Genomic DNA, 21,368 nt, shown 5'->3' on the forward strand with positions numbered 1-21,368 from the left:
ACACCAAGCACATGGGAGCCCCTGGGCTGGACCGGGAGGAGGAGGAGGAAGAGAGGGAGAGAAGGAGAAGACGGAAGAGGAAAAGAAGAGGGGGAAGAGGAAGAGGAGGATGAAGAGGAAGAATAATTAAAAGCAAAGAAAACTGGTAGTGACAAAGGCAGATGTGTGCAAAGCACATGAATGGTCAGGGTGACACAGCTGAAGGCAGGGAGCAAAGAACAAGGAGCTGAGAGCTTACGAGGCTGAGGCCACTGGTGCCAGGCCTTAGGAAAGGGGGACATTGAAGTGTGTGAGGCCTGTGGCGGGGTGGGGGTGGGCTGGGCCACCGAGAGCATGGCTTAGGGCAACTGTGAGACCCTGGCTACTCGGGGAGCAGGCTTCCTTTACACTGCCTGCTACAGTGCAGCCTTACCAAAGGCCCCGAACAACAGGTTAGCAGGCCATGGAGTGGCAAATGAAACCTTTCCTAAGCTGATTGTGCTGGTGATGTGCTACAGTGATGGAAGGCTCTTAGCTCATCTAACCTGTGAGAGTCAGGATGCCTCAAAGTCCCACCCTGACTTTCCTTCCCTCTAAGTCACAGCTTTTGTGGCCTCATCTAATTTCAAGGCGTTAGTTACAATGCACATACTGATGACTCCCAAGTTATTTCTAGCCTGGAACTCTCACGTGAGCTTCATACACAGCCGGCTGGCTCTCTGAAGTCTCCCTTGTGAGTGGAAGCTCCTTAAGTCTAACATGTCCCAACCACGTTCCTTCCTTCACCCACTGCTGCCCAGGCACATGCTTTCAACCATGTTAATAGACTTCCTTTCACCAGAACAATGATGTGGCAGACAAGACAGCTACTCCTATATCCTAACATTCAGGAAGCTAAGCAGGATGATTTCCGTGAGTTTCAGGCCAGCCTAAATTACACAGTGAGACCCTGATTCAAGGGAAAGAAAACCCCAAAACACCAACTGGGTCTGGTGGCACACATCTGTAATCACAGTAATAGGGTGCTGGGAGGAGGAAGATCAGGAGTTCAAGGTCATCAATTAAACAGTAAGTTTGAGGCCAGCTTGGGACACATGAGACCTTGTCATAAAACAAAACAAGAAACACCAAAACAAATCCACATGGAGATCTCCTTGGCTTCTCTCTTCTGATCCCTCACCTCTGACCCATTAGCAAATCTTGTCTATCTCAGGGGAGAACCTTGGCAGTATCGGTGCATATGTGTGTGTGCATGTGTGTGTGTGTGCATGTGGGGTGTGTATGTGGGGTATGTGTGTGTGTGTGCATGTGGAGTATGTGTGTGTGTGCATGTGGGGTGTGTGTGTGTGCATGTGGAGTAAGTGTGTATGTGTATGTGTGTTTGTATGTCTATGCTGTGCATGTGGAGTATGTGTGTGTGTGCATGTGGAGTATGTGTGTGTGTGTATGTGTGTGTGTATGTGTATGTTGTGCATGTGTAATATGTGTGTGTGCATGTGGGGTGTGTGTGCATGTGGGGTGTGTATGTGGGGTGTGTGTGTGTGTGCATGTGGAGTATGTGTGTGTGCATGTGGGGTGTGTGTGTGTATGTGTGTGCATGTGGGGTGTGTGTGTGTATGTGTGTGCATGTGGAGTATGTGTGTGTGTATATGTATGTGTGTGCATGTGGAGTATGTGTGTATGTGTGTGTGTATGTGCATGTGGAGTGTGTGTGTATGTGTGTGTGTATGTGCATGTGGAGTGTGTGTGTATGTGTGTGCATGTGGAGTATGTGTGTGTGTGTATGTGTATGTGTGTGCATGTGGAGTATGTGTGTATGTGTGTGTGTATGTGCATGTGGAGTGTGTGTGTATGTGTGTGTATGTCTATGTTGTGCATATGGAGTGTGTGTGTGTATGTGTATATGTGTGCATGTGGAGTATGTGTGTGTGTATGTGTGTGCATGTGGGGTGTGTGTGTGTATGTGTGTGCATGTGGAGTATGTGTGTGTATATGTATGTGTGTGCATGTGGAGTATGTGTGTATGTGTGTGTGTATGTGCATGTGGAGTGTGTGTGTATGTGTGTGCATGTGGAGTATGTGTGTGTGTGTATGTGTATGTGTGTGCATGTGGAGTATGTGTGTATGTGTGTGTGTATGTGCATGTGGAGTGTGTGTGTATGTGTGTGTGTATGTCTATGTTGTGCATATGGAGTGTGTGTGTGTATGTGTATATGTGTGCATGTGGAGTATGTGTGTATGTGTGTGTGTATGTGCATGTGGAGTGTGTGTATGTGTGTGCATGTGGAGTGTGTGTGTATGTGTGTGTGTATGTGTATGTGCATATGGAGTGTGTGTATGTGTGTGTGTGCATGTGGAGTATGTGTGTATGTGTATATGTTTGCATATGTGTGTGTATGTGTGTGTGCACATGTGGAGTGTGTGTGTGTATACGTATGTGTGTGTGTATGTGTGTGTATGTGGAGTATGTGTATATATGTGTGTGTATGTGTGTGCGCATGTGGAGTATGTGTGTGTATGTATGTGTGTATATGTGTGTGTATGTGTGTGTATGTGTATGTGTGTGCATGTGGAGTGTGTGTGTGTATGTGTGTGCATGTGAAGTATGCGTGTATGTGTGTATGTGTGTGTGCATGTGGAGTATGTGTGTGTGTATGTGTGTGCATGTGGAGTATGTGTGTGTGTATGTGTGTGCATGTGGAGTATGTGTGTGTGTATGTGTGTGCATATGGAGTATGTGTGTGTGTATGTGTGTGCATGTGGAGTAAGTGTGTGTGTGTGCATGTGGAGTGTGTGTGTGTGCATGTGGAGTGTGTGTGTGTGCATGTGGAGTGTGTGTGTATGTGTGTGCATGTGGAGTGTGTGTGTGTATGTATGTGTGTGTGTATGTGTGTGCATGTGGAGTATGCGTGTATGTGTGTGTATGTGTGTGTGTATGTGGAGTAAGTGTGTGTGTGTGTGTGCATGTGGAGTGTGCGTGTGTGTGCGTGTGTGTGTGGTGTCTTTCCGAGTCTGCTTCCTCATCAGTCTTTCTTCAGCCACAGCCTCTGTCTCACTCTGTGGAGTGAGATTCTCTCAGGCCGCCTGTGCCGCTGAAGCTTTTTCTTGACTTTTAATTCTTTAGCTAACAGAAAAACGAACCTGATCATGGCCCCTTAACTACTGCTCTTATGGAGACATAATGTGCTGACTAGTAGGGAGACAGAGCCTCTGACCTCCTTTGCTATTTATTCATTTTGTGGTGATTACTAAACACTTTGCTGGTGTGGTATGGGCACAACACTGTCACTGAGAGACAACCCAACATCTGGTTCCTTCACAAGCTGCAGTCTTCTGTTGGCCCTGCTCACTCGGATCGATGTTAGCAATGACAGGTAGGTACATCACCATTACTTACAAGAATATCAGTGTTTTCAAAATAGCTTCTCCAGTATGGTCTGATTTTCCTCTGTCCGCCAATGTCCCATACATTCAGTTTAAAACCTTGTGACTGTACACTTTTGATGTTAAATCCCTGAAAGAAACAACAACAACAAAAAGACCAATTAACTCTTACAAAGTTACATTTGATGGTACAGGAAAGCTTCAGGTACAACACACATGCTACACCAGCAAGCTGTATTGCAAGCCTCTCTCTGTGTCTCTCTCTCTCTCTCTCTCTCTCTCTCTCTCTCTCTCTCTCTCTCTCTCTCTCTCTATTTTTGAGACAGAATGCCACTATACAGCTCTGGCTGTCCTGGAACTCACTATGTAGACCATGCTCGTCTTAAACTAACAAAGATCTGCCTCCCTCTGCCTCTTGAGTGCTAGGATTAAAGGCGTGTGACACCATACTTGGCTATTTTTTTTTACTTTATGTATCTGTGAATGGACACAGATGCAGTGCCCATGGGGATCAGAAGAGAGAGCATTGGTTCCCTGGGATTGGAGCAACAGAAGCTTCTGAGTCAGCGTGTGCTGGGAACTGAACCTAGGCCCTCTGAAGAGCAGTTGCTATCTTTACTGGCTGAGCTATCTCTCCAGACCCTTTTTGAAATGTAATTCACTCTGCAGATCATGCTACCCGTGACATTATAAAGACACACCTGCATCTGCCTGTCCAGTGCCAAGACTAATGGTGAACCACACCATGCCTCTATTCCAGATATTATTGGTATTATTTTTTACTTTTTCCATTTATTTAATGTATATGAGTATTTTGTCAGCATGTATGTGTGCATGTCGTGCACATGGCTGATATGTAGGTCAGAAGAGGCAATTGGATTGCATGGAACTGAAGTTACAGAGAACTGTGAGATAACACTTGGGTGGTAGGAACTGAACCTGACTTCTTTGCAAGAGCAACCGGCTGTGCCTGTCCAGGGTGGTGCACACCTTTAACCCCCGCACTCCAAAGGAGGACAGGGCAGGGAGATCTCTGTGAGTTTGAGGCCATCCCGGTCTACAGAGCAAGTTCCAAGACAGACAGACAGGGCTACACAGAGACCTGTCTCACCTCCCCAGCCCCAAAAATAAGAGTAACAAAGGCTCTATCTAACTCTTTTTTTTTTTCCTTTTTCTATTTTTCGGAGCTGGGGATCGAACCCAGGGCCTTGCGCTTCATAGGCAAGCGCTCTACCACTGAGCTAAATCCCCAACCCCTCTATCTAACTCTTAAGCCATCTCTCCAGCCCCCACACTCCCAAATCTTAATAGCTACTTTTTATATTAGTTCTGAAGTACTCTGCCAGATATGATACAATGTGATTCTCTTAATACTGCAAATGGCTTACCTGGATAGTAAAGAAAATACTTATAAATGTTTGTTAATAATGTCAAGGCAAGAAGGTTACTTTCTTTCTTTCCTTCCTTGTTTTTTTTTCCCCCTGAGTTAAGCTTTCATGTAGCCCAGGCTAGGCTGGAAGTTGCTAGTAGCAGAGAATGGACCCCTGTACTCCTGCTTTCCTTCTCCAATACCGGGGTTAGAGGTGTGTGCTACATACCTAGCACACACACACACACACACACACACACACACACACACACACACACACACACACAAAGTATGACTGAGGCGTAGCATGGAGGCAGGGAGCTTGCCTAACATTCACAGGGCCCCAGGTTCCACCTTTCAAAAGCCATGGAAAAATCCATATTATGTATTTGTAAACCTGTATGTTGCTAAGGATATTGGTACATGGGTTACCTGTGGTCAACACAGACCTCTCTCCTCATGAGGTCTTCAGGATATTATGTGTGACAGAAAGCAGAAGCTGAAGTTAAAGACAAGAACAAAGAACGGATGCTAAGTTTAAGGAGAGACAAGCAAATCTGGGGGCTCTACAGAAACGTCTCATGGGTCAACAGGAGAAAGGAGCTGAGCTGAGGCAACTGTAAGGCAGATGGGGTTGGACTGTAAGAGGAGTGAGGAGGCGGTGTCTGCTGGAGCACACATTCAGTCTCAGAAGTGATGGCCTTAGTCACAGACCATGATGCGAGCCAACAAGGGCTCATTTGAAACTGCTTTAGGAGGCACCTTGGATGAACTTGAAAAGAAAAACTACCAGGCAAGGAATACATGTTTTTTGTTTTTTGTTTTTTAAAGAGTTGGGGGTTTTTTTGTTTTGTTTTGTTTTAAAGATTTATTTATTTATTATTATTATTATTATTTTTTTGGTTCTTTTTTTCGGAGCTGGGGACCGAACCCAATTATTTTATATATGTGAGTACACTGTCCTCAGACACACCAGAAAAGGGCATTGAATCCCATTACAGACGGTTGTGAGCCACCATGTGGTTGCTGGGAATTGAACTCAGGACCTCTGGAAGAGCAGTCAGTGCACTTAACCGCTGAGCCATCTCTCCAGCCCGGAATACATGTTTTTAATCCCAGTACTTAGAGAGCTGATGCAGGAATATTGCTACAAGTTCAAAACCAGTGTGGTGGGCAACTTGGTGAATTTCAGGCTAGCCAGGGCTCAGACTAAGACCCTATCGCAAAAAATAAAATGGATAAAAATGAGTAAGAATAAAAGAAAGAAAGGAAAGAAGGAAGAAAAGGAAGGGAAAAAAATCTTTGTTTTAGCATTCAGAGTAAAACTCAGGGAAAGCAAGTCATGGCAACTGGGAATTAGTGTAGAGAGAAACAAACTAACAAGACCTTTGGGGTTCAGGAGGAAGGCACTGCATGAGAAAGAGGGAAAAATATTCTTTGGCAAGAATGATGAAGAGAATCCAGGATTTGAATATCCAATCAATACTTTGCCACAACATCCGTGACATTTCATCCAGAGTAACTGGAATTACGTGGGTCTGGGGATGCCTCCAAACCATCTGCTGCTCCTGGCTGCTCGCCAACACCGCTGCCTAGCGCACCAGGCCTGGCCCAGCGCACTGGTACAGGCAACACTGTTGCTCGTTCCACAGAGGAACTTACAGAGGAGAACTGCTGAGTAGGACTCTTCTAAATCACCCAGGACCAAATAAAGTATCGGTTCAAGAACTCTGAAGGGAAATGGCTTCAACTTATCACGAAAGTGACAGTGGCTGCTTCATGGCTACTTGCTGACAAGTTGTACATTCTGAAATATTCTCTTTCCTTTCTTCTGTTGCTGTTGCTGCTGCTTCTTCTCTTCTTCTTCTTTTTCCTTCCTCCTCCTCCTCCTCCACCTCTCCCTTCTTCCTACTCTTCCTCCTTTTTTGAGATAGGATCTATGCAGTCCAGGGTGGCCTTGAACTCACTATGTGGTGGCTGAGAAGACCATCAACTTCCGATTCTCTTGCCTCCACCTCTTAGTTGCTGCCACTATAGGACTGTGTCACGATGCCATGTTGTAATTTGAAAATTCTGCTCCTCAACAACGCTATTAAATATAGAGTCGAGTACTGTTGACCCTTTCTGGACCGAAACAGACTAAACAGTTGTAAGTGCTATCATGTGACCAGATGTATCAACTCCTAAACTTCTGGCTTTTCTGGTTTTGTTTCTACTGTGCTAGGGATTGAAGCCAGGGCCTTGCACAAACTAGACAATATCTTAAACTCAAGGCCTGGAGAGATGGCTCAGAGGTTAAGAGCACTGACTGCTCTTCCAGAGGTCCTGAGTTCAATTCCCAGCAACCACGTGGTGGCTCACAACCATCTGTAATGGGATCTGATGCCCTCTTCTGGTGTTAGTGTACTCATATACATAAAATACATAAATAAATCTTAAAAACAAAAAACAAAAAAACAACCAAACCTTAAACTCAAGCCAGTGTTGGCTGAGTGGGTAAAGGTGTTTCCTGCCAAGCAGGGCAACTGAGTTCAGCCCCGGGACCCAGAGGGTGGAAGGGAAGAACTAGTCCTTAGAGTTGTCCCCTGATTTCCACGTGACCTGATCTGCTGTGGCCCCTGTTTGCAGCCTAACCCAAAGTAAACAAATATAATTTTAAAAAGGTAATTTATCAAACTTCTGTAAATCATGCCAAGTGTGGTGGTACATGTCTTTAATCCCAACACTTTGAGTAAAAAAGATGATATAAAATGCTATATTCTTTGTGTTTTCCTTCTTTTTTTTTCTTGTTTTCAGGTTTATTGAAAATATGGCATAATGGATTAAACAGCTCCACGTGGTGTTTTGAAATTCATTCCAACCGTAGGCTGAGTGACCTGGAGGTTGGAGAGACTGCCAAAGTCCAGAAGCTTCAGCATTTCCTTGGTGTCAGGATCTACCTCAGTGATCTCCTGATGTAGGGCTGAGACCTCAGGAACATCGTTATCTCTCCTCTCCCTCTCTTCTTCCTGCAGCTTGATGGAGATGCCTTTCCTTCTTTTTAAAAAAGTATTATTCATTTAATATATATGAGTACACTGTAGCTGTCTTCAGACACACCAGAGAAGGGCATCTAGATCCTATTACAGATGGTTGTGAGCCACCATGTGGTTGCTGGGAATTGAACTCAGGTCCTCTGGAAGAGTAGTCAGTGCTCCTAACCACTGAGCCATCTCTTCAGCCCTGGGAATCTCTTTTAACAGACCCCCTAGGTGATTATGTTATATGTGACACATAGGTTAAAAAGTTAGTATATGAGGTTAATAAGATAGAAGAGTCCATTGTCAAGGCTGAAGCCATCTCTCCTGCCCTTGTTTTCCTTCTTGAGACAGGGTTTCGTAGCTGTCTGGAACTCACTCAACAGAGCAGGCTGGCCTCGAACTCATATCAGCTTACCTCTGCCTCCTGACTACTGGATTAAAGGTGTGTGCCATTGTCCCCTCATCCTTTCTGGCAAAATGCTATATTCTATAGAATCTGCTATTACATTTTATTTTATTTTTGAGGTAAGTCTCACTCTGTAGCCTGGAACTCATTATGTAGACCAGGCTGGCCTGGAACTCACAGAGATCCTCCTGTCTGTGCCTCTCAAATACTAGGTTTGAGGGTATGCACAACCATGCTGAGATGTTTTTATCTTAAACATACCTATCACTTATGCCCATCTATGTCACCTGAATGGTGACATTCCTAAATGCTAGCGGTGGCTCTAATTGACTTTGTTTTAGTCACTGTTGTGTTGCTGTGAAGAGACACTATGACCAAGGAAACTCTATCAGAAAAAGCATTTAATTGGGGCTGGCTTACACTTTCAGAGGTGTAATCCTTTATCATGGTGGAGAGCAAGGTGCACAGTCAGACACGGTGCTGGAGTTGTAATTCAGAGCCTCATACAGCCTGGCCTGAGGGCTGAGAAAAGAGAGCCTGGGATTTTGAAACTCCAAAGCCCATCCCCTTCAACAAGGCCACATCCCTAGTCTTTCTCATCCATGAGCCTATGGGGGCCACTTTACTCAAACTACCACAGGCACTATACATATTTTCTTTTTAAATTCTAAACAAAAAAAAAAAATTCTTCCTCCTTACTATGTTTTTTGAGTGTGGGTGTGCACCACGGCTAAGTGTGAGGAAATGGTCCCTCTTTTCGACATGAAGTTCCCGGGGATTGAACATGTGCTATCTGATTTGGCAGCAAGCCCCCTTTTCCGCTGAGCCATGTCCCCAGCTCTTCTCCAGTGTCTCAATTTTACTTATTTCTGCTTTCTAAACTGACTACAGTAAGTGAACATCTAATGTCTTTTCAAATATTAAACAATGCACTAAGAGTGTGTTTTACAGAATAAGGATAAAACCTCACAATATAGAGTCGACCGTGTAAACACAGCAAACGCAGCCTGAAGCGAGGCACTGGAACAGTGCGTTATAACCGGAGACCCACTCTGTCTGCACTTTGGACGCCTCCATTTCAGGGTTCTGGAAAATGCCGTCTACTGCTAATACTAACCCACAGCCCTTCTCTTTCTGGCAGAGATCCTGACACACTGATATGTGTTTTCAGCCTTGTAGGCTAGACTGCTGTAATTTGCTCCTCCTTGGGCTATACATTACATTTGCTCAGAAGCTGTAAAATTGCTCATTTGGTAGCAGCTGAAATGACTTTTCTGCAAAGAGTTGCGAATTGCTAAGACTCACAGGCCATGACGAACTCACACCCGCACAGCCGGTAACCTGACGCCAGGGTCTCATGACCATGGACAGAAAATGCTAACTAAGGCTGGTCTGCACAAATGCTTACATGTTTTAAAGCAGTGGTTTTCACACTTCCTAATGCTGCAACCCTTAAATATATTTCCTCATGTTGAAATAACCCCAACCATGAAATTATTTCATTGCTACTTGGTAACTGTAGTTTTACTACTGTTTGAATTGTAAATATCTGCTATGCAGGAAGGAGAAGCTGGGTGCCCTGGAACTGGAGCTACGGGCAGTTGTGAGAGAACTGCCCTGTGGGTGCTGGGAACTGAATCCAGGTCTGCAGTAAGATCCTAAGTGCTTCTGTAAGATCTAACCACTGAGCCCTCTCTCTAGCCCTGGTGCTCACTATGTAGATCACAGTGCTCCAAACGTCTCATCCTCCTCTTGCCTCCGAGTTACTGGTGTCTGCCACCATGCCTGGCCACAGACTGTTTTTCCTTTGAGCCACTCTCTGGAGCCCAGGCTGACCTAGACTTTACAATGGAGCCAGGGAGTGCTTTCAACTCCTGCTCCTCTGTCCTCTACCTTCCAGATGTGCGGTTACAAGTGTGCGCCACCCTCCCTAAGCTCCATGGTGTGCACCTGCTCTGCTCCATCCTTAGCGTGATGGGGGAGGAGGGCTAGGTATAATCATTTAGCCTAAGAAAGAGGATTGAAATGTGTGTACATACACTTAAAATTGTGGTAGGATATTCATGGCATAAATATACTTACTTACCCTTTGTTTTTTTAGACAAGGTCTCTATTAAGTCTTGGCCATCCTAGAATTCACTCTAGACCAGGCTGCCTCAAACTCACAAAAATAAATTTACCTGACTCTGCTTCCTGAGTGCTCAGATTAAAGGCATGTGCCACCTTGGGTTACTCAATCATTTCAATATATATATAATCTCTCACACACACACTCACACTCTCTCTCTCTCTTTCTCACATATATATATACATATATATATATATATATATATATATTTTTTTTTTTTTTTTTTTGGTTCTTTTTTTCGGAGCTGGGGACCGAACCCAGGGCCTTGCGCTTGCTAGGCAAGCGCTCTACCACTGAGCTAAATCCCCAACGCCTCTCTCACATATATTTAACCATGTTATACTATAAAGTCTGATGGCACTAAGTACATTTACATTGTTTGCATCCACCCCCAAAATGGTTCTCAGCTCACAAGCCCTGGTTTATACAGTAGGTAAAGCTCCCTACTCTCCCACTCGAATGGCTGCTGTACTTCCTGTGTCTATGAGGCAGACTACTCTAACTAGTTCATATGCAAGACTTTCTTTTTTTTTTTTTTTTTTTTGGTTCTTTTTTTCCGGAGCTGGGGACTGAACCCAGGGCCTTGCGCTTCCTAGGCAAGCGCTCTACCACTGAGCCAAATCCCCAGGCCCTATGCAAGACTTTCTTGGATGTGTATTTCAAATCTAATTATTCTTAGACCATATAGGCTTTTCTCACAAGTGAAGCGTCTAGATTTCTATCTCCCACAGCACTGTGCTGGTCAGTTTTAATAGCCACCTTAACACCTTCTAGAACCACCTGGGAAGAGTCTCAGTCAGGGACTGTCTGGATCAGGCTGGCCCACCAGCATATCTGTGGGATCTGTCATGGTTAACTGAGGTGGAAGGCCTGCTGTGCTTCCTGAGCATGAGTCCTGGGTGTGGTACAGGGAAGGGCTCAGCAGAAGTTGGCCCTCTCATGCACTTGCTCTCTCTGCTTTTGGCCGGATGTGACTCTGCCTCATGCTCCTGCCTTCACTTCCCCAGGATGATGGACTATAATCTGGAATGAGCTCAAACTCTCTCCTCCAGGTTGCTTTTTTTTAATAAAAGATTTACTCATTTATTATATATGAGTCCACTGCAGCTGTCTTCAGACACACCAGAAGAGGGCATCAGATCCCATTACAGGTGGTTGTGAGCCACCATGTGGTTGCTGGGAACTGAACTAGGACCTCTGGAAGAGCAGTCAGTGTTCTTAACCACTGAGCCATCTCTCCAGCCCCCAGCTTGCTTTTTGTCAGAGCATTTTATCACAGTGACAGACACCAAACTGGGCCAGCTATTTTCACCTTCCTTGGTGACAGAGCACCGGAGCCAGGGGCGCTCACCTGTGTAGGTGTGATGTGGCTGATGTCTTCAGATGCAAGCTGCTTCAGCAGGGTCGTCTTGCCAGCGTTGTCCAAGCCCAGGAGGAGGATTCGCACCTCCTGGTCTGGTGCACTTTTCAATTTGCGCAAAATAGAGAGCAAGCCCTGGAATAATCACAAGAGAGACAGGTTACTTGGTGGCAGGGACTGGTATTAGCAGACATCAGGATGACTTCTGCTGTGACTTCTGGTCTCGGTTATGGATGACCAGCTTAACTCCACCCACTCCACAGCCACTGGTTCCAAAGCTTCTGCCTTCCAAACTTTGGCGTTAGTGGTGTGGGGAATGCAGCAACGAGGTAAGCAGCGTGGTTTGTCCCTGCCCATCCCATAACTCATGCTTGGCTGCCATCCCAGCTGTGAAGTGCTACCCACCCGTGTTCCTAAAGCCCTCGACATACACTTCAACCAGAACGCTTAGCGTGTCAGCCTAGTCAGTACTCACACTTCCCCACTTCCAGAATAAAGCTTCTTGCCACTGCACGAGACAGATACCAGAATTATCCACCCTGGCTAACTAATGTGGGATCCTAAGGTGGTGGGTTTTTTGTTTTTGTTTTTTCTGTGCAGAGAGCCCTCATGCAAACACTGGAAATGTTCCTAAGTGACATAGAATAGGAATGGCAAGGACTCTGTGTACACTGGGGAAAGTGGCATTATGACAGGAAACAGAGCTGCTAAGGTGGGCAGACCAAGCCTATTCTCAGCAAAAGGCTCAAACACAAAGACGTTGTGCTGAGGCTTGAGTGCGCTGAGTGAGGCTCACGGGAGATCCAAGAGTATGCAGGCTACTAACAGAATAAAGATGGTGACCTGGGAAGTGACAACAAGAGGAGGGGCCAAGTAACGAAGTTCAGTGTGGGATGATGGTAAGTCTCAAACGTTTAGTCACTTAAAAAAAGAAAAACATTTTTAGCCAGTGGTGGTGGTGCACACCTTTAGTCCCAGCACTTGGGAGGCAGAGGCAGGTGATCTCTATGAGTTCAAGGCCAGCCTGGTCTAGAGTGAGTTCCAGGACAGCCAGGGCTACACAGAGAGACCGCGTCTGAGGGATGGATGGGATTTTAAGGTGCTGAACAAAGGCATGAATAGGCCGTATGAAACGGCAGCTGGGCTCTACAGTGAGGCTCTATGTGCTTCCATTTATGCTCCTCACCATCTTTACAGGCTCTGTGGATGTGACGCAGACAAGCCCTGTAATCAGGTGGGACAACCAGGTAATCAGGAAAGGCGTTATTGAGCACCACCTAACCAGTATTATTATAACCAGTATTATTATTATTATTGGATTTGGTTGGTTGTTGTTGTTGTTGTTTTGTTTTGTTTTGTTTTTGAGATAGGATTTTTCTGGGTAGCCCTGGCTGTTCTGAGAATCCCTTCATAGACCAGGCTAACCTCTAACTCCAAGATGTGCATGCCTCTGCCTTCCAAGTGCTGAGATTAAAGGTACGTACTACACATAATTTTTTTTTTTTCGGAGCGGGGGCCTTGCGCTTCCTAGGCAAGCGAACACATAATTTTTTTAAAAATATTATTTTTAAAAAAGATTTATTTAGGGTTGGGGATTAGGTTGTGAGCCACCATGTGGTTGCTGGGAATTGAACTCATGACCTCTGGAAGAGCAGTCGGGTGCTCTTAACTGCTGAGCCATCTCTCCAGCCCCCCTGCTTTCTTTCTTATTAAACGGGTAAGAGGATGTTTATACGCTACCATTCTGTCCCACCGCTGACAACCCCAGGCCAATGAGGCTCAAAAAGAATCAAGGGCCAGGAGCGGTGCTGCTCACATATAATGATCTCAATACTTGGGAGGTAGAGGCAGGACGATCTCTATGAGTCAGGGCCAGCGTGGTCTACATGGTGAGTTCTAGAATAGCAAGGCCCATGTAGAGATAAATAAATTAATTTAAAACAAAACCAGGTGCATACCTTTAGTTTCAGCATTCAGGGAGCAGAGACAGGCAGATCTTTGAATTCAAGGCCAGTCTGGTTTACAAGTGAGTTCTAGGATAGCCAGGGCTACACAGTGAGAAACCCACAACAAACACACAGAAGAATGGAAAGATGTTTTAAGGTCATATACTTTACTCTCCCAGCCAGAGCAGAAACCTTCAAGCTGAGTCTTAGAATTTAGAATTACACAAAACTGTGCGTTTCTCATTCACACCGCACTAGGCAAGGATTCGAGCCAGTCTGTTGGTGAAGATCAAACACTATTTCTGTGAAATAATTCTCAGCAATTAGGTCTTTGGACAATGACGTGGAAATGTGCAGGCAGATGTGGCCCCCATGCTGGTTCTGGATCCCACCCACCATCCCTGCCCCGGGCTGCTGAGGACCACAGTGACTTCTCGATGCCTCAGCCTTTTCCAGCAGCAGAAAGGAAAATGCGTGTAAGACACACAAATGTATGCCTAAGGGTTAGGATAAAGGATTAAGTTTAGGCTACGTCCGAAGCTAACAAAAGATGGGCACGATGCTGTTGTTGTTTAAGGAAGGGCATATTTTTGCTTTTATTTCCATCTCATTTAACTCTGGCTGGCTTGATTCAATTCCTCTTTCAAGCCATGTTTATGAGCAGTCTCCTGAGTTACTATTGGCCCAAACACTTGACCTCCACCTAACTTTATAGGAACCCAACAGGAGAATCACAGAGCATAGATTAGCTGTTGCAGAAGAAAGCAGACAAGAAACAGGTTCAGACACTGTCCCAGGCATTCAGTCAAGCCCTGAACATACAAGACGTTCACAGTCAACACCGGAATAAGGCTGTTTTCAATTCTTTTTTTTTTTTTTGGTTCTTTTTTTTCAGAGCTGGGGACCGAACCCAGGGCCTTGAGCTTCCTAGGCAAGCGCTCTACCACTGAGCTAAATCCCCAACCCCTGTTTTCAATTCTTATTAGCTATATTGAACTCGTTCGTTAATAGCACATCCTTTCAGGCCCCATGAGGATTGGGATCTAAAATGACCAAGAACAAGAAAAAACATTTAACTAATCATCCTGAGGCCCTGACTGCATACAGAAAGTGTCATCTTAGCTTCTAAAATACACTAAAATATAGGAATTTATCAAATTAACACATTAAATGACATGGGTAAAACTCATGAATTATCTCCTAGTGTAGAAATTGTCAAGGAAACCCTGTTGTCATTTTACAGAAAATATTTTATTATTTACAAAGTTTAAAGTCAGCATTTTCAGTTTTTCTTTTGTATTTTACGCATGAGTGCATATGTGCACATATACCTTCGTGCCAGCAGAGGGCATCAGGTCCCATTCTAGATGGCTGTGAGCCACCATGTGGTTGTCAGGGCCTCTGTCCGGAAGGGCAGCCGGTGCTCTTAACTGTGAGCCATGTCTCCAGTCTGCATTTTTGGTGTTTCAGGTGCTTCCTCACTAAGAAACTACTTAATAGGGTTGAGAGGTGAGTCAGCTGGGAAGAGAGCATGCTGCTCTTGCAGAAGACCCAGGTTCGAGTCTTGCACCAATGTGGATTGGCTTCCAACTGCTTGTAACTCCAGCACCAGCAGGATCTGATGCCTCTGGCCTCCTAGGGCACCTGCACGATGCACTAACCCACACACACATAATTTAAAAAGCAAAAGTTAAACCTTAAAAAAGAAATAACAGGATACATGTACTGTTGCCTGGAGACCAAGTTTTTCTCACACACTTATAACCACTGAAACTGAACAATTAAGGAAAAAACACTTTGTTGTGGTGTCCTGCTGAGGTGAGCAAACTTTTCTCCTCACGTGAGGAACTGAACCAGGGCTTTGCACACACAGTGGGTGTGCTACCGCCAAGCTTCGTCCTGAGCCCTTGCTTTATCTCTGTTTTGTTTTGAGAGTGGGTTCACCAGGTAGCCCTGGCTGGCCTGGAATTCAGTATATAGACCAGGCTGCCTCAACAGCGATCCTGCCTGGGCTTCCCAGGAGCTGGGATTAAAGGTGTGCACCAGCTCACCCGCCCCCCTGCCCCCGCCAATTCCTACTCATTAACGGAGTAGAGTTCAGCTGAGAGAAGACAAAAGCTGTTCTAACTATAGACACCTTTTGTAACCGAATAGTACAGAATACACTACTTTTCATTTCTAATGAGCACTCTTCCTTATTAGGCAGTAACATCAGATACTTCACCTAAGTGAAATGACACAGAAAGGGAAAGTTAGCTAATATTTTCTCCCTTCCAGTGAAATGAAAATGGCATCTCCAGCCCAACCCAGGACACAAGTGCTGATGCCACCTCGCACTGTGTCAACCCGGCATCCAGGACAGGATCACAGGATTACCAGGGCTCGCTAAATAGGGAAGAGGATATTTATAGCTAGGGGGTTCTGCTTGAAAGGTACAAGGTAAGCTGATTTAAGAGGCTACATGAAAGAGAGCAGGGTACTCCACCCTGAGCTTGCGTGCGTCTCCACGCCATGCCTCATTTTAAATGTCAGGTGAAAGGAAGCATTCAGTAATAGCTGAATTCATGATGGGGTTAAGTTTTACTGCATAAAGACAATGAAGTTAATTTTTACAGTGTAATTTTGACCCAAACAACCATTCAACTGTCATTAACACCCACAATGTGCTCAGAGCAGAAGAGTGAGCAAAACAGATGTGGTCTTTGTGCAGGTTGATACTCATCAGCAGGTATAGGTCGTCTGTGCTGGGCAGAGGCACCTGCACTCAGTCACAAAACATTTAAACAAGCTTTGCTACAACCAGATCTCGAAGAGATGTGCTATGTATGGACAACAACGCTTGCTTGCTTGCTTACTTATTGCTTGTTGATTGATTGATTGATTGATTGATTGATTGATTGACTGACAGGTCTCTCTCTACATAGCCCTAGCCATCTTGGAACATCTGTGTAGACCAGGCTAGCCTGGAACTCAGAAATATGCTTGCTCCTATCTGCAGAGTGCTGGGATTAAAGACGTGTGCCTCCACACTTGGCTTGGACTGCAGAAATTTATCTGCCTCAAAGTCCATTATACTCAATTCATGGCAGAGGCATGGTGCTCTGACCCCAAAAGACACAAACTAGGTCATACAGAGAAACCAAAGTGGAGGGGCTGGGTGTGGGTAGAGGAATGTGCTGGAATATGAAAACAGTGTGTGGCCTCAAACGGCTACATTTTAAGTACTATAACCCTAAACTGTCAAGCTTTCCCTAACCAGTTTAAACAAACACCTGACAGATTTCTATTTCACTTTACCTCTGAATAGGCTCCTATCGGCCTCAAACAAAGAACTTCAAATTGTTTTCTTTTTTTGTAATTATTATCATTACTATTATTATTAAAGATGTATTTATTATGTATACAGCCTTCTGCCTGCATGTATGCCTGCAGCCAGAAGAGGGCATTAGATCCCATTACAGATGGTTGTGAGCCACCATGAGGTCGCTGGGAATTGAACTCAGGACCTCTAGAAGAGCAGTCAGTGCCTTTTAACCTCTGAGCCATCTCTCCAGCCTGTAATTATTTTTTAAAATGATACTTATTTACTTATTTCGTGTGTGAGTGTACACAGTGCTTGTGGAAGTCGGCTGCTAGTTCTCCTGAGTCAGCATGTGAATCCTGGGGATCCCATAAACACAGGCCATCGGCTTGGAGGCAAGCCCCTCACCCACTGAGACGCCTCAACTGCAGTCAAACTTTGTTCTCTTTCTTATCATCTTTCTACTAAATAAAGACAAAGATTGTTCCTGAGGACATAAAGACGGGAAGAGTGGGGACCCTCTCAGCTGACATCAGCCTGATGACCGGGAGGTTGCTCCGACCTTCAGACTGTGCTCAGCTGCCCTGACTCCACGCAGAAAGGGAGAAGGATGAACTCTGACGAGGAACAGGGAGAGGACTGAATAAGGTGACACTGTGAGGAAGAACACACGGAAGCCGCTCAGAACACTGTTAAGTTTTTAAAGTATAGAGCTGGAGAGAACCCCTCTGCCAGTCCCGTGTTTCTTTTTTTTCTTTTTCTTTTTTTTTTTTTTTTGGTTCTTTTTTTTCGGAGCTGGGGACCGAACCCAGGGCCTTGCGCTTCCTAGGTAAGCGCTCTAGCACTGAGCTAAATCCCCAGCCCCCAGTCCCGTGTTTCTTTTCTTTCCTTTTGAGGAAAGAAAAAAAGAGGACATCAGATCCCATAACAGATGGTTGTGAGCCACCATGTGGTTGCTGGGAATTGAACTCAGGACCTCGGGAAGAGCAGTCAGTGCTCTTAACTGCTGAGCCATCTCTCCAGTTCCTCTTTGTCTATTTCTTTCTTCTTTTCATTTTTATTTTTTTGAGACAGGATTTCCCTATGTAGCCCTGGCTGTCCTGGAACTTGCTATGTAGACCAGGTTGGCTTTGAACTCACAGAGATGTGCCTGCCTCTCAAATGCTTGGGTTAAAGGCATGTACCACTATGTCTGTCATCGCTCACTTTTTTTTTTTTTAAATCTATTTGTCATGTATGTGAGTCCACTGTCGCTGTCTTCAGACACACCAGAAGAGGGCATCGGATCCCATTACAGATGGTTGTGAGCCACCATGTGGTTGCTGGGAATTGAACTCAGGACCTCTGGAAGAGCAGTCAGTGCTCTTACCCTCTGAGCCATCTCTCCAGCCCATCACTCACTTTCAATTGTACAGTTAACCATAGGAGCTCATGGGATACTAGACATGACACACTTAAACATGACACTGACTGTTTAAACCCAGTGTTCTATTTCCAGTTCTAAAAATAACTTATATGTTTGAAGAAAAAATGAATTTGTAAAATCAGATAATCTCAACTAATTTGCCCTACTTTCTTTTTTTCTCCTTCCTTCTTTTCCTTCCTTCCTTCCTTCCTTCCTTCCTTCCTTCCTTCTTTCTGTTTGGGTTTGTTATTGTTGTTGGTTTTTCTCTGTGCAGCCCCTGCTGTCCTGGAACTCTCTATAGACCAGGCTGGCCTCCAACTCACAGATTTCCCTGCCTCTGCCTCCCAAGTGCTGAGATTAAAGGCCAGCGCCACCACCACCTACCTTATGGTTTTGATTTTTTGAGACAGGATTTTTCTCCGCATAGCCTTGGCTGTCCTGGAAACACTGTAGCTCTTAACCACTGAGCCATCTCTTTAGGCTGGCCTAAAAACTCACAGAGATCCCTATCCACATGCTTCTCCCTCCCCAAGTTCTGGAACTAAAGGTATTGCCTAGCGCGCCTCTCTCTCTCTCTCTCTCTCTCTCTCTCTCTCTCTCTCTCTCTCTCTGATATTGAGAGGGTAGTCTTCGTAATATAACCCTGGCAGACCAGGCTGGCCTCTAGTTCAGATAACTACCTGCTTCTGTCTTATGAGTGAAGGGATCAAAGGTGTGTGCCACCACATTTGTTTTGGGGGCTGGAGAGATGGCTCAGCGGTTAAGAGCACTGACTGCTCTTCCAGAGGTCCTGAGTTAAATTCCCAGCAACTACATGTTGTAATGGGATCCGATACCCTCTTCTGGAGTGTCTGAAGACAGCTACACTGTACTCATATACATAAAATAAAGAGTCCATTTACTCTCGTAGAGGACCGTGCTTCAGTTCCTAGCACCCACACAGCAGTAACCCAGCGCCCAGGGTTCTGGTGTTCTCCTCTGAAGGCGGCAAGTATTATGTGGTGCACACACATACAGGCAGGCAAAAGACAGATCAAATAAAATTAATAAATCCAATAGTTTTTTTAAAAAATTGTTTTGGACTGGAGAGAAGGCTCAGTGGTTAAGAGCACTTGTTGCTTTTACAGAGGACCCAGGTCTTATTCCCAGCCTCTACAAGGTGGCTCACAACTGCCTGTAACTCTAGTTCCAAAGGATTCGAAGCCCTCTCCTAATTTCTGAAGGCATGAGGGATTCATGTGGTATATATATGTACAGGTAGACAAAATATTCAACATAGAAAAAAAAAAAAAGCACTCACTGCTCTTGTAGAGAACTGGAGTTCAGTTCTCAACACCCACACCGTGGCTCAAAACTGACTGTAGCTTCAGTGGATGCAATGCCCTCTTCTGGCCTCCTTGGACACAAGACATGCCTACGGTGTACATACATGTTTGCAGTCAAAACACTAAGATATATATATATATATATATATGTGTGTGTATATATATATATATATTTATCTGTATATACACGGTCAATTTGTTATATACTTAAATACAGTGCCAATTTGCACCTAGAAACACAAGCAGTGGTTCATTTACTGTGACCTATAATTATAAATTAAGCAGTCATAAAATTATGTACTCTACTTAATTGAAAAACTGAAGAAAGTTAGTAAACTGTTTCTCATTTATTTTCTCCTGGTTTGGCATGTGTTTCTTTCTTTTAAGGGGATGGCTGTTGGGGCAGGGTCTCCATCTAGCTGAGGCCGACCTGAAACTGTAGTCCAGGTTGGCCTCTTAACTCATGGTGATCCTCTTAATTTAACATGGAGAGGACTGGGATTACAGGCAGGAGCCACCACACACATCCTGGCAAGGTCTTTTAATTGCAGTTCTAATTATTTCCATTAATTTAAAAATTACCTACTCATTACGAAACAGAGTCTTATGTAGCCCAGGCTGGTCTTGAATTCCTGCTCCTCCTTCTACCTCCCAAGTGCTGAGGTTACAGGGGTTGCAGGGCCCCTTTCTCAAATCTGTTTATTTTCTGTGTAAATATTTATATCTGCACTCATTTGTTAAGACAATCCCAGCCTTTAAATGGGCAGCTCATATGTAAATAATAAAAAGAAAATGCTTGTTAAAATCTGTTTAGCCTGAGGTTAGAAATAACTGTAAATGTAACAAGCATGAAGTGTGATTGACAACCTAAGATTAAATAATTCTACTAAATAATTTGACATTGTAAATTTTTTTGGTCAAAATTTACTCGATCAATAATTATACCAAAACAGATGTGTAATTTAGCCCCTGCCCATCTATGGTTTTACTCAGGACTTCATGCTTGCTAAGCAAACCTCTACCCAGTAAGCTATACCCCTAGTACTAGGCTTAAGTCAACAGAAGCGGCCCCAAATTTTTACAAAAATAATGTGGTGTATGAGAGAAGCAACAGTAACTGGCTCTGAGCTTTAGTAAGCCAACCAACCTGTTCTAAGTGTTTTAAAATCGGGGTTGGGGATTTGGCTCAGCGGTAGAGCGCTTGCCTAGCAAGTGCAAGGTCCTGGGTTCGGTCCCCAGCTCCGAAAAACAAACAAACAAACAAACAAAAAAAAACTAAGTGCTTTAAAATCAAGTTTTCTTTGACTAGCTCTAAAAATATTAATTTCCCCGTAACTTCGTTTTTACTCCATCTACCGCGTATAAAATTAACAAGGAGGGCAGATAGATGTTCAGTAACGCTCATGATGTTCAGTCCCCACATGACGGTTCCCAGACATCCATAACTCCAGCTCCATCAAAGCCCTCTTCTGGCCTCTGCAGGAACCAGGCACACACGTGGTGCACAAACATACACACAGGGTAAACACTGGTACACATGTAAATAAAATAATAATTTAAAAAAAATCAACAAGGAACTGAGTGTCTCCCGTCAAATCTGTCACACACCCTAACTTACACTTTGGAAAGGCCTTAATTATGGCTAACGGAGAACAGGCTTGTTTCAAATTGATGCTCACTCTCTATTTCTCATTTGAGGCGAAGACCATTTGCTTCTATCAACATGGAATAAATACGGAACGAAA

General features: G+C 44.5%; 1 protein-coding gene and 1 non-coding gene across 3 annotated transcripts in view; both read right to left on the reverse strand.

Annotated features, from left to right (window-relative positions):
• Arl3 (ADP ribosylation factor like GTPase 3) overlaps positions 1–21,368 on the reverse strand; it is a 46,010-nt gene that overhangs the window by 23,986 nt on the left and 656 nt on the right. For both annotated transcript variants that reach the window (NM_022700.2, XM_006231559.5), the window contains exons 2-3: positions 11,638–11,781; positions 3,377–3,493 (exon numbers count right to left, since the gene is read on the reverse strand). In NM_022700.2, coding sequence (NP_073191.1) covers positions 3,377–3,493; positions 11,638–11,781 — 261 coding nt within the window. The remainder of the gene's footprint in view (positions 1–3,376; positions 3,494–11,637; positions 11,782–21,368) is intronic.
• On the reverse strand, positions 4,543–4,617 carry Trnah-aug (transfer RNA histidin (anticodon AUG)). The gene has a single exon. It is a non-coding gene; the product is annotated as a tRNA-His (tRNA).

The sequence above is a fragment of the Rattus norvegicus genome, chromosome 1 (genome assembly GCF_036323735.1).
Source record: "Rattus norvegicus strain BN/NHsdMcwi chromosome 1, GRCr8, whole genome shotgun sequence".
Classification (NCBI taxonomy): Eukaryota; Metazoa; Chordata; class Mammalia; order Rodentia; family Muridae; genus Rattus; species Rattus norvegicus.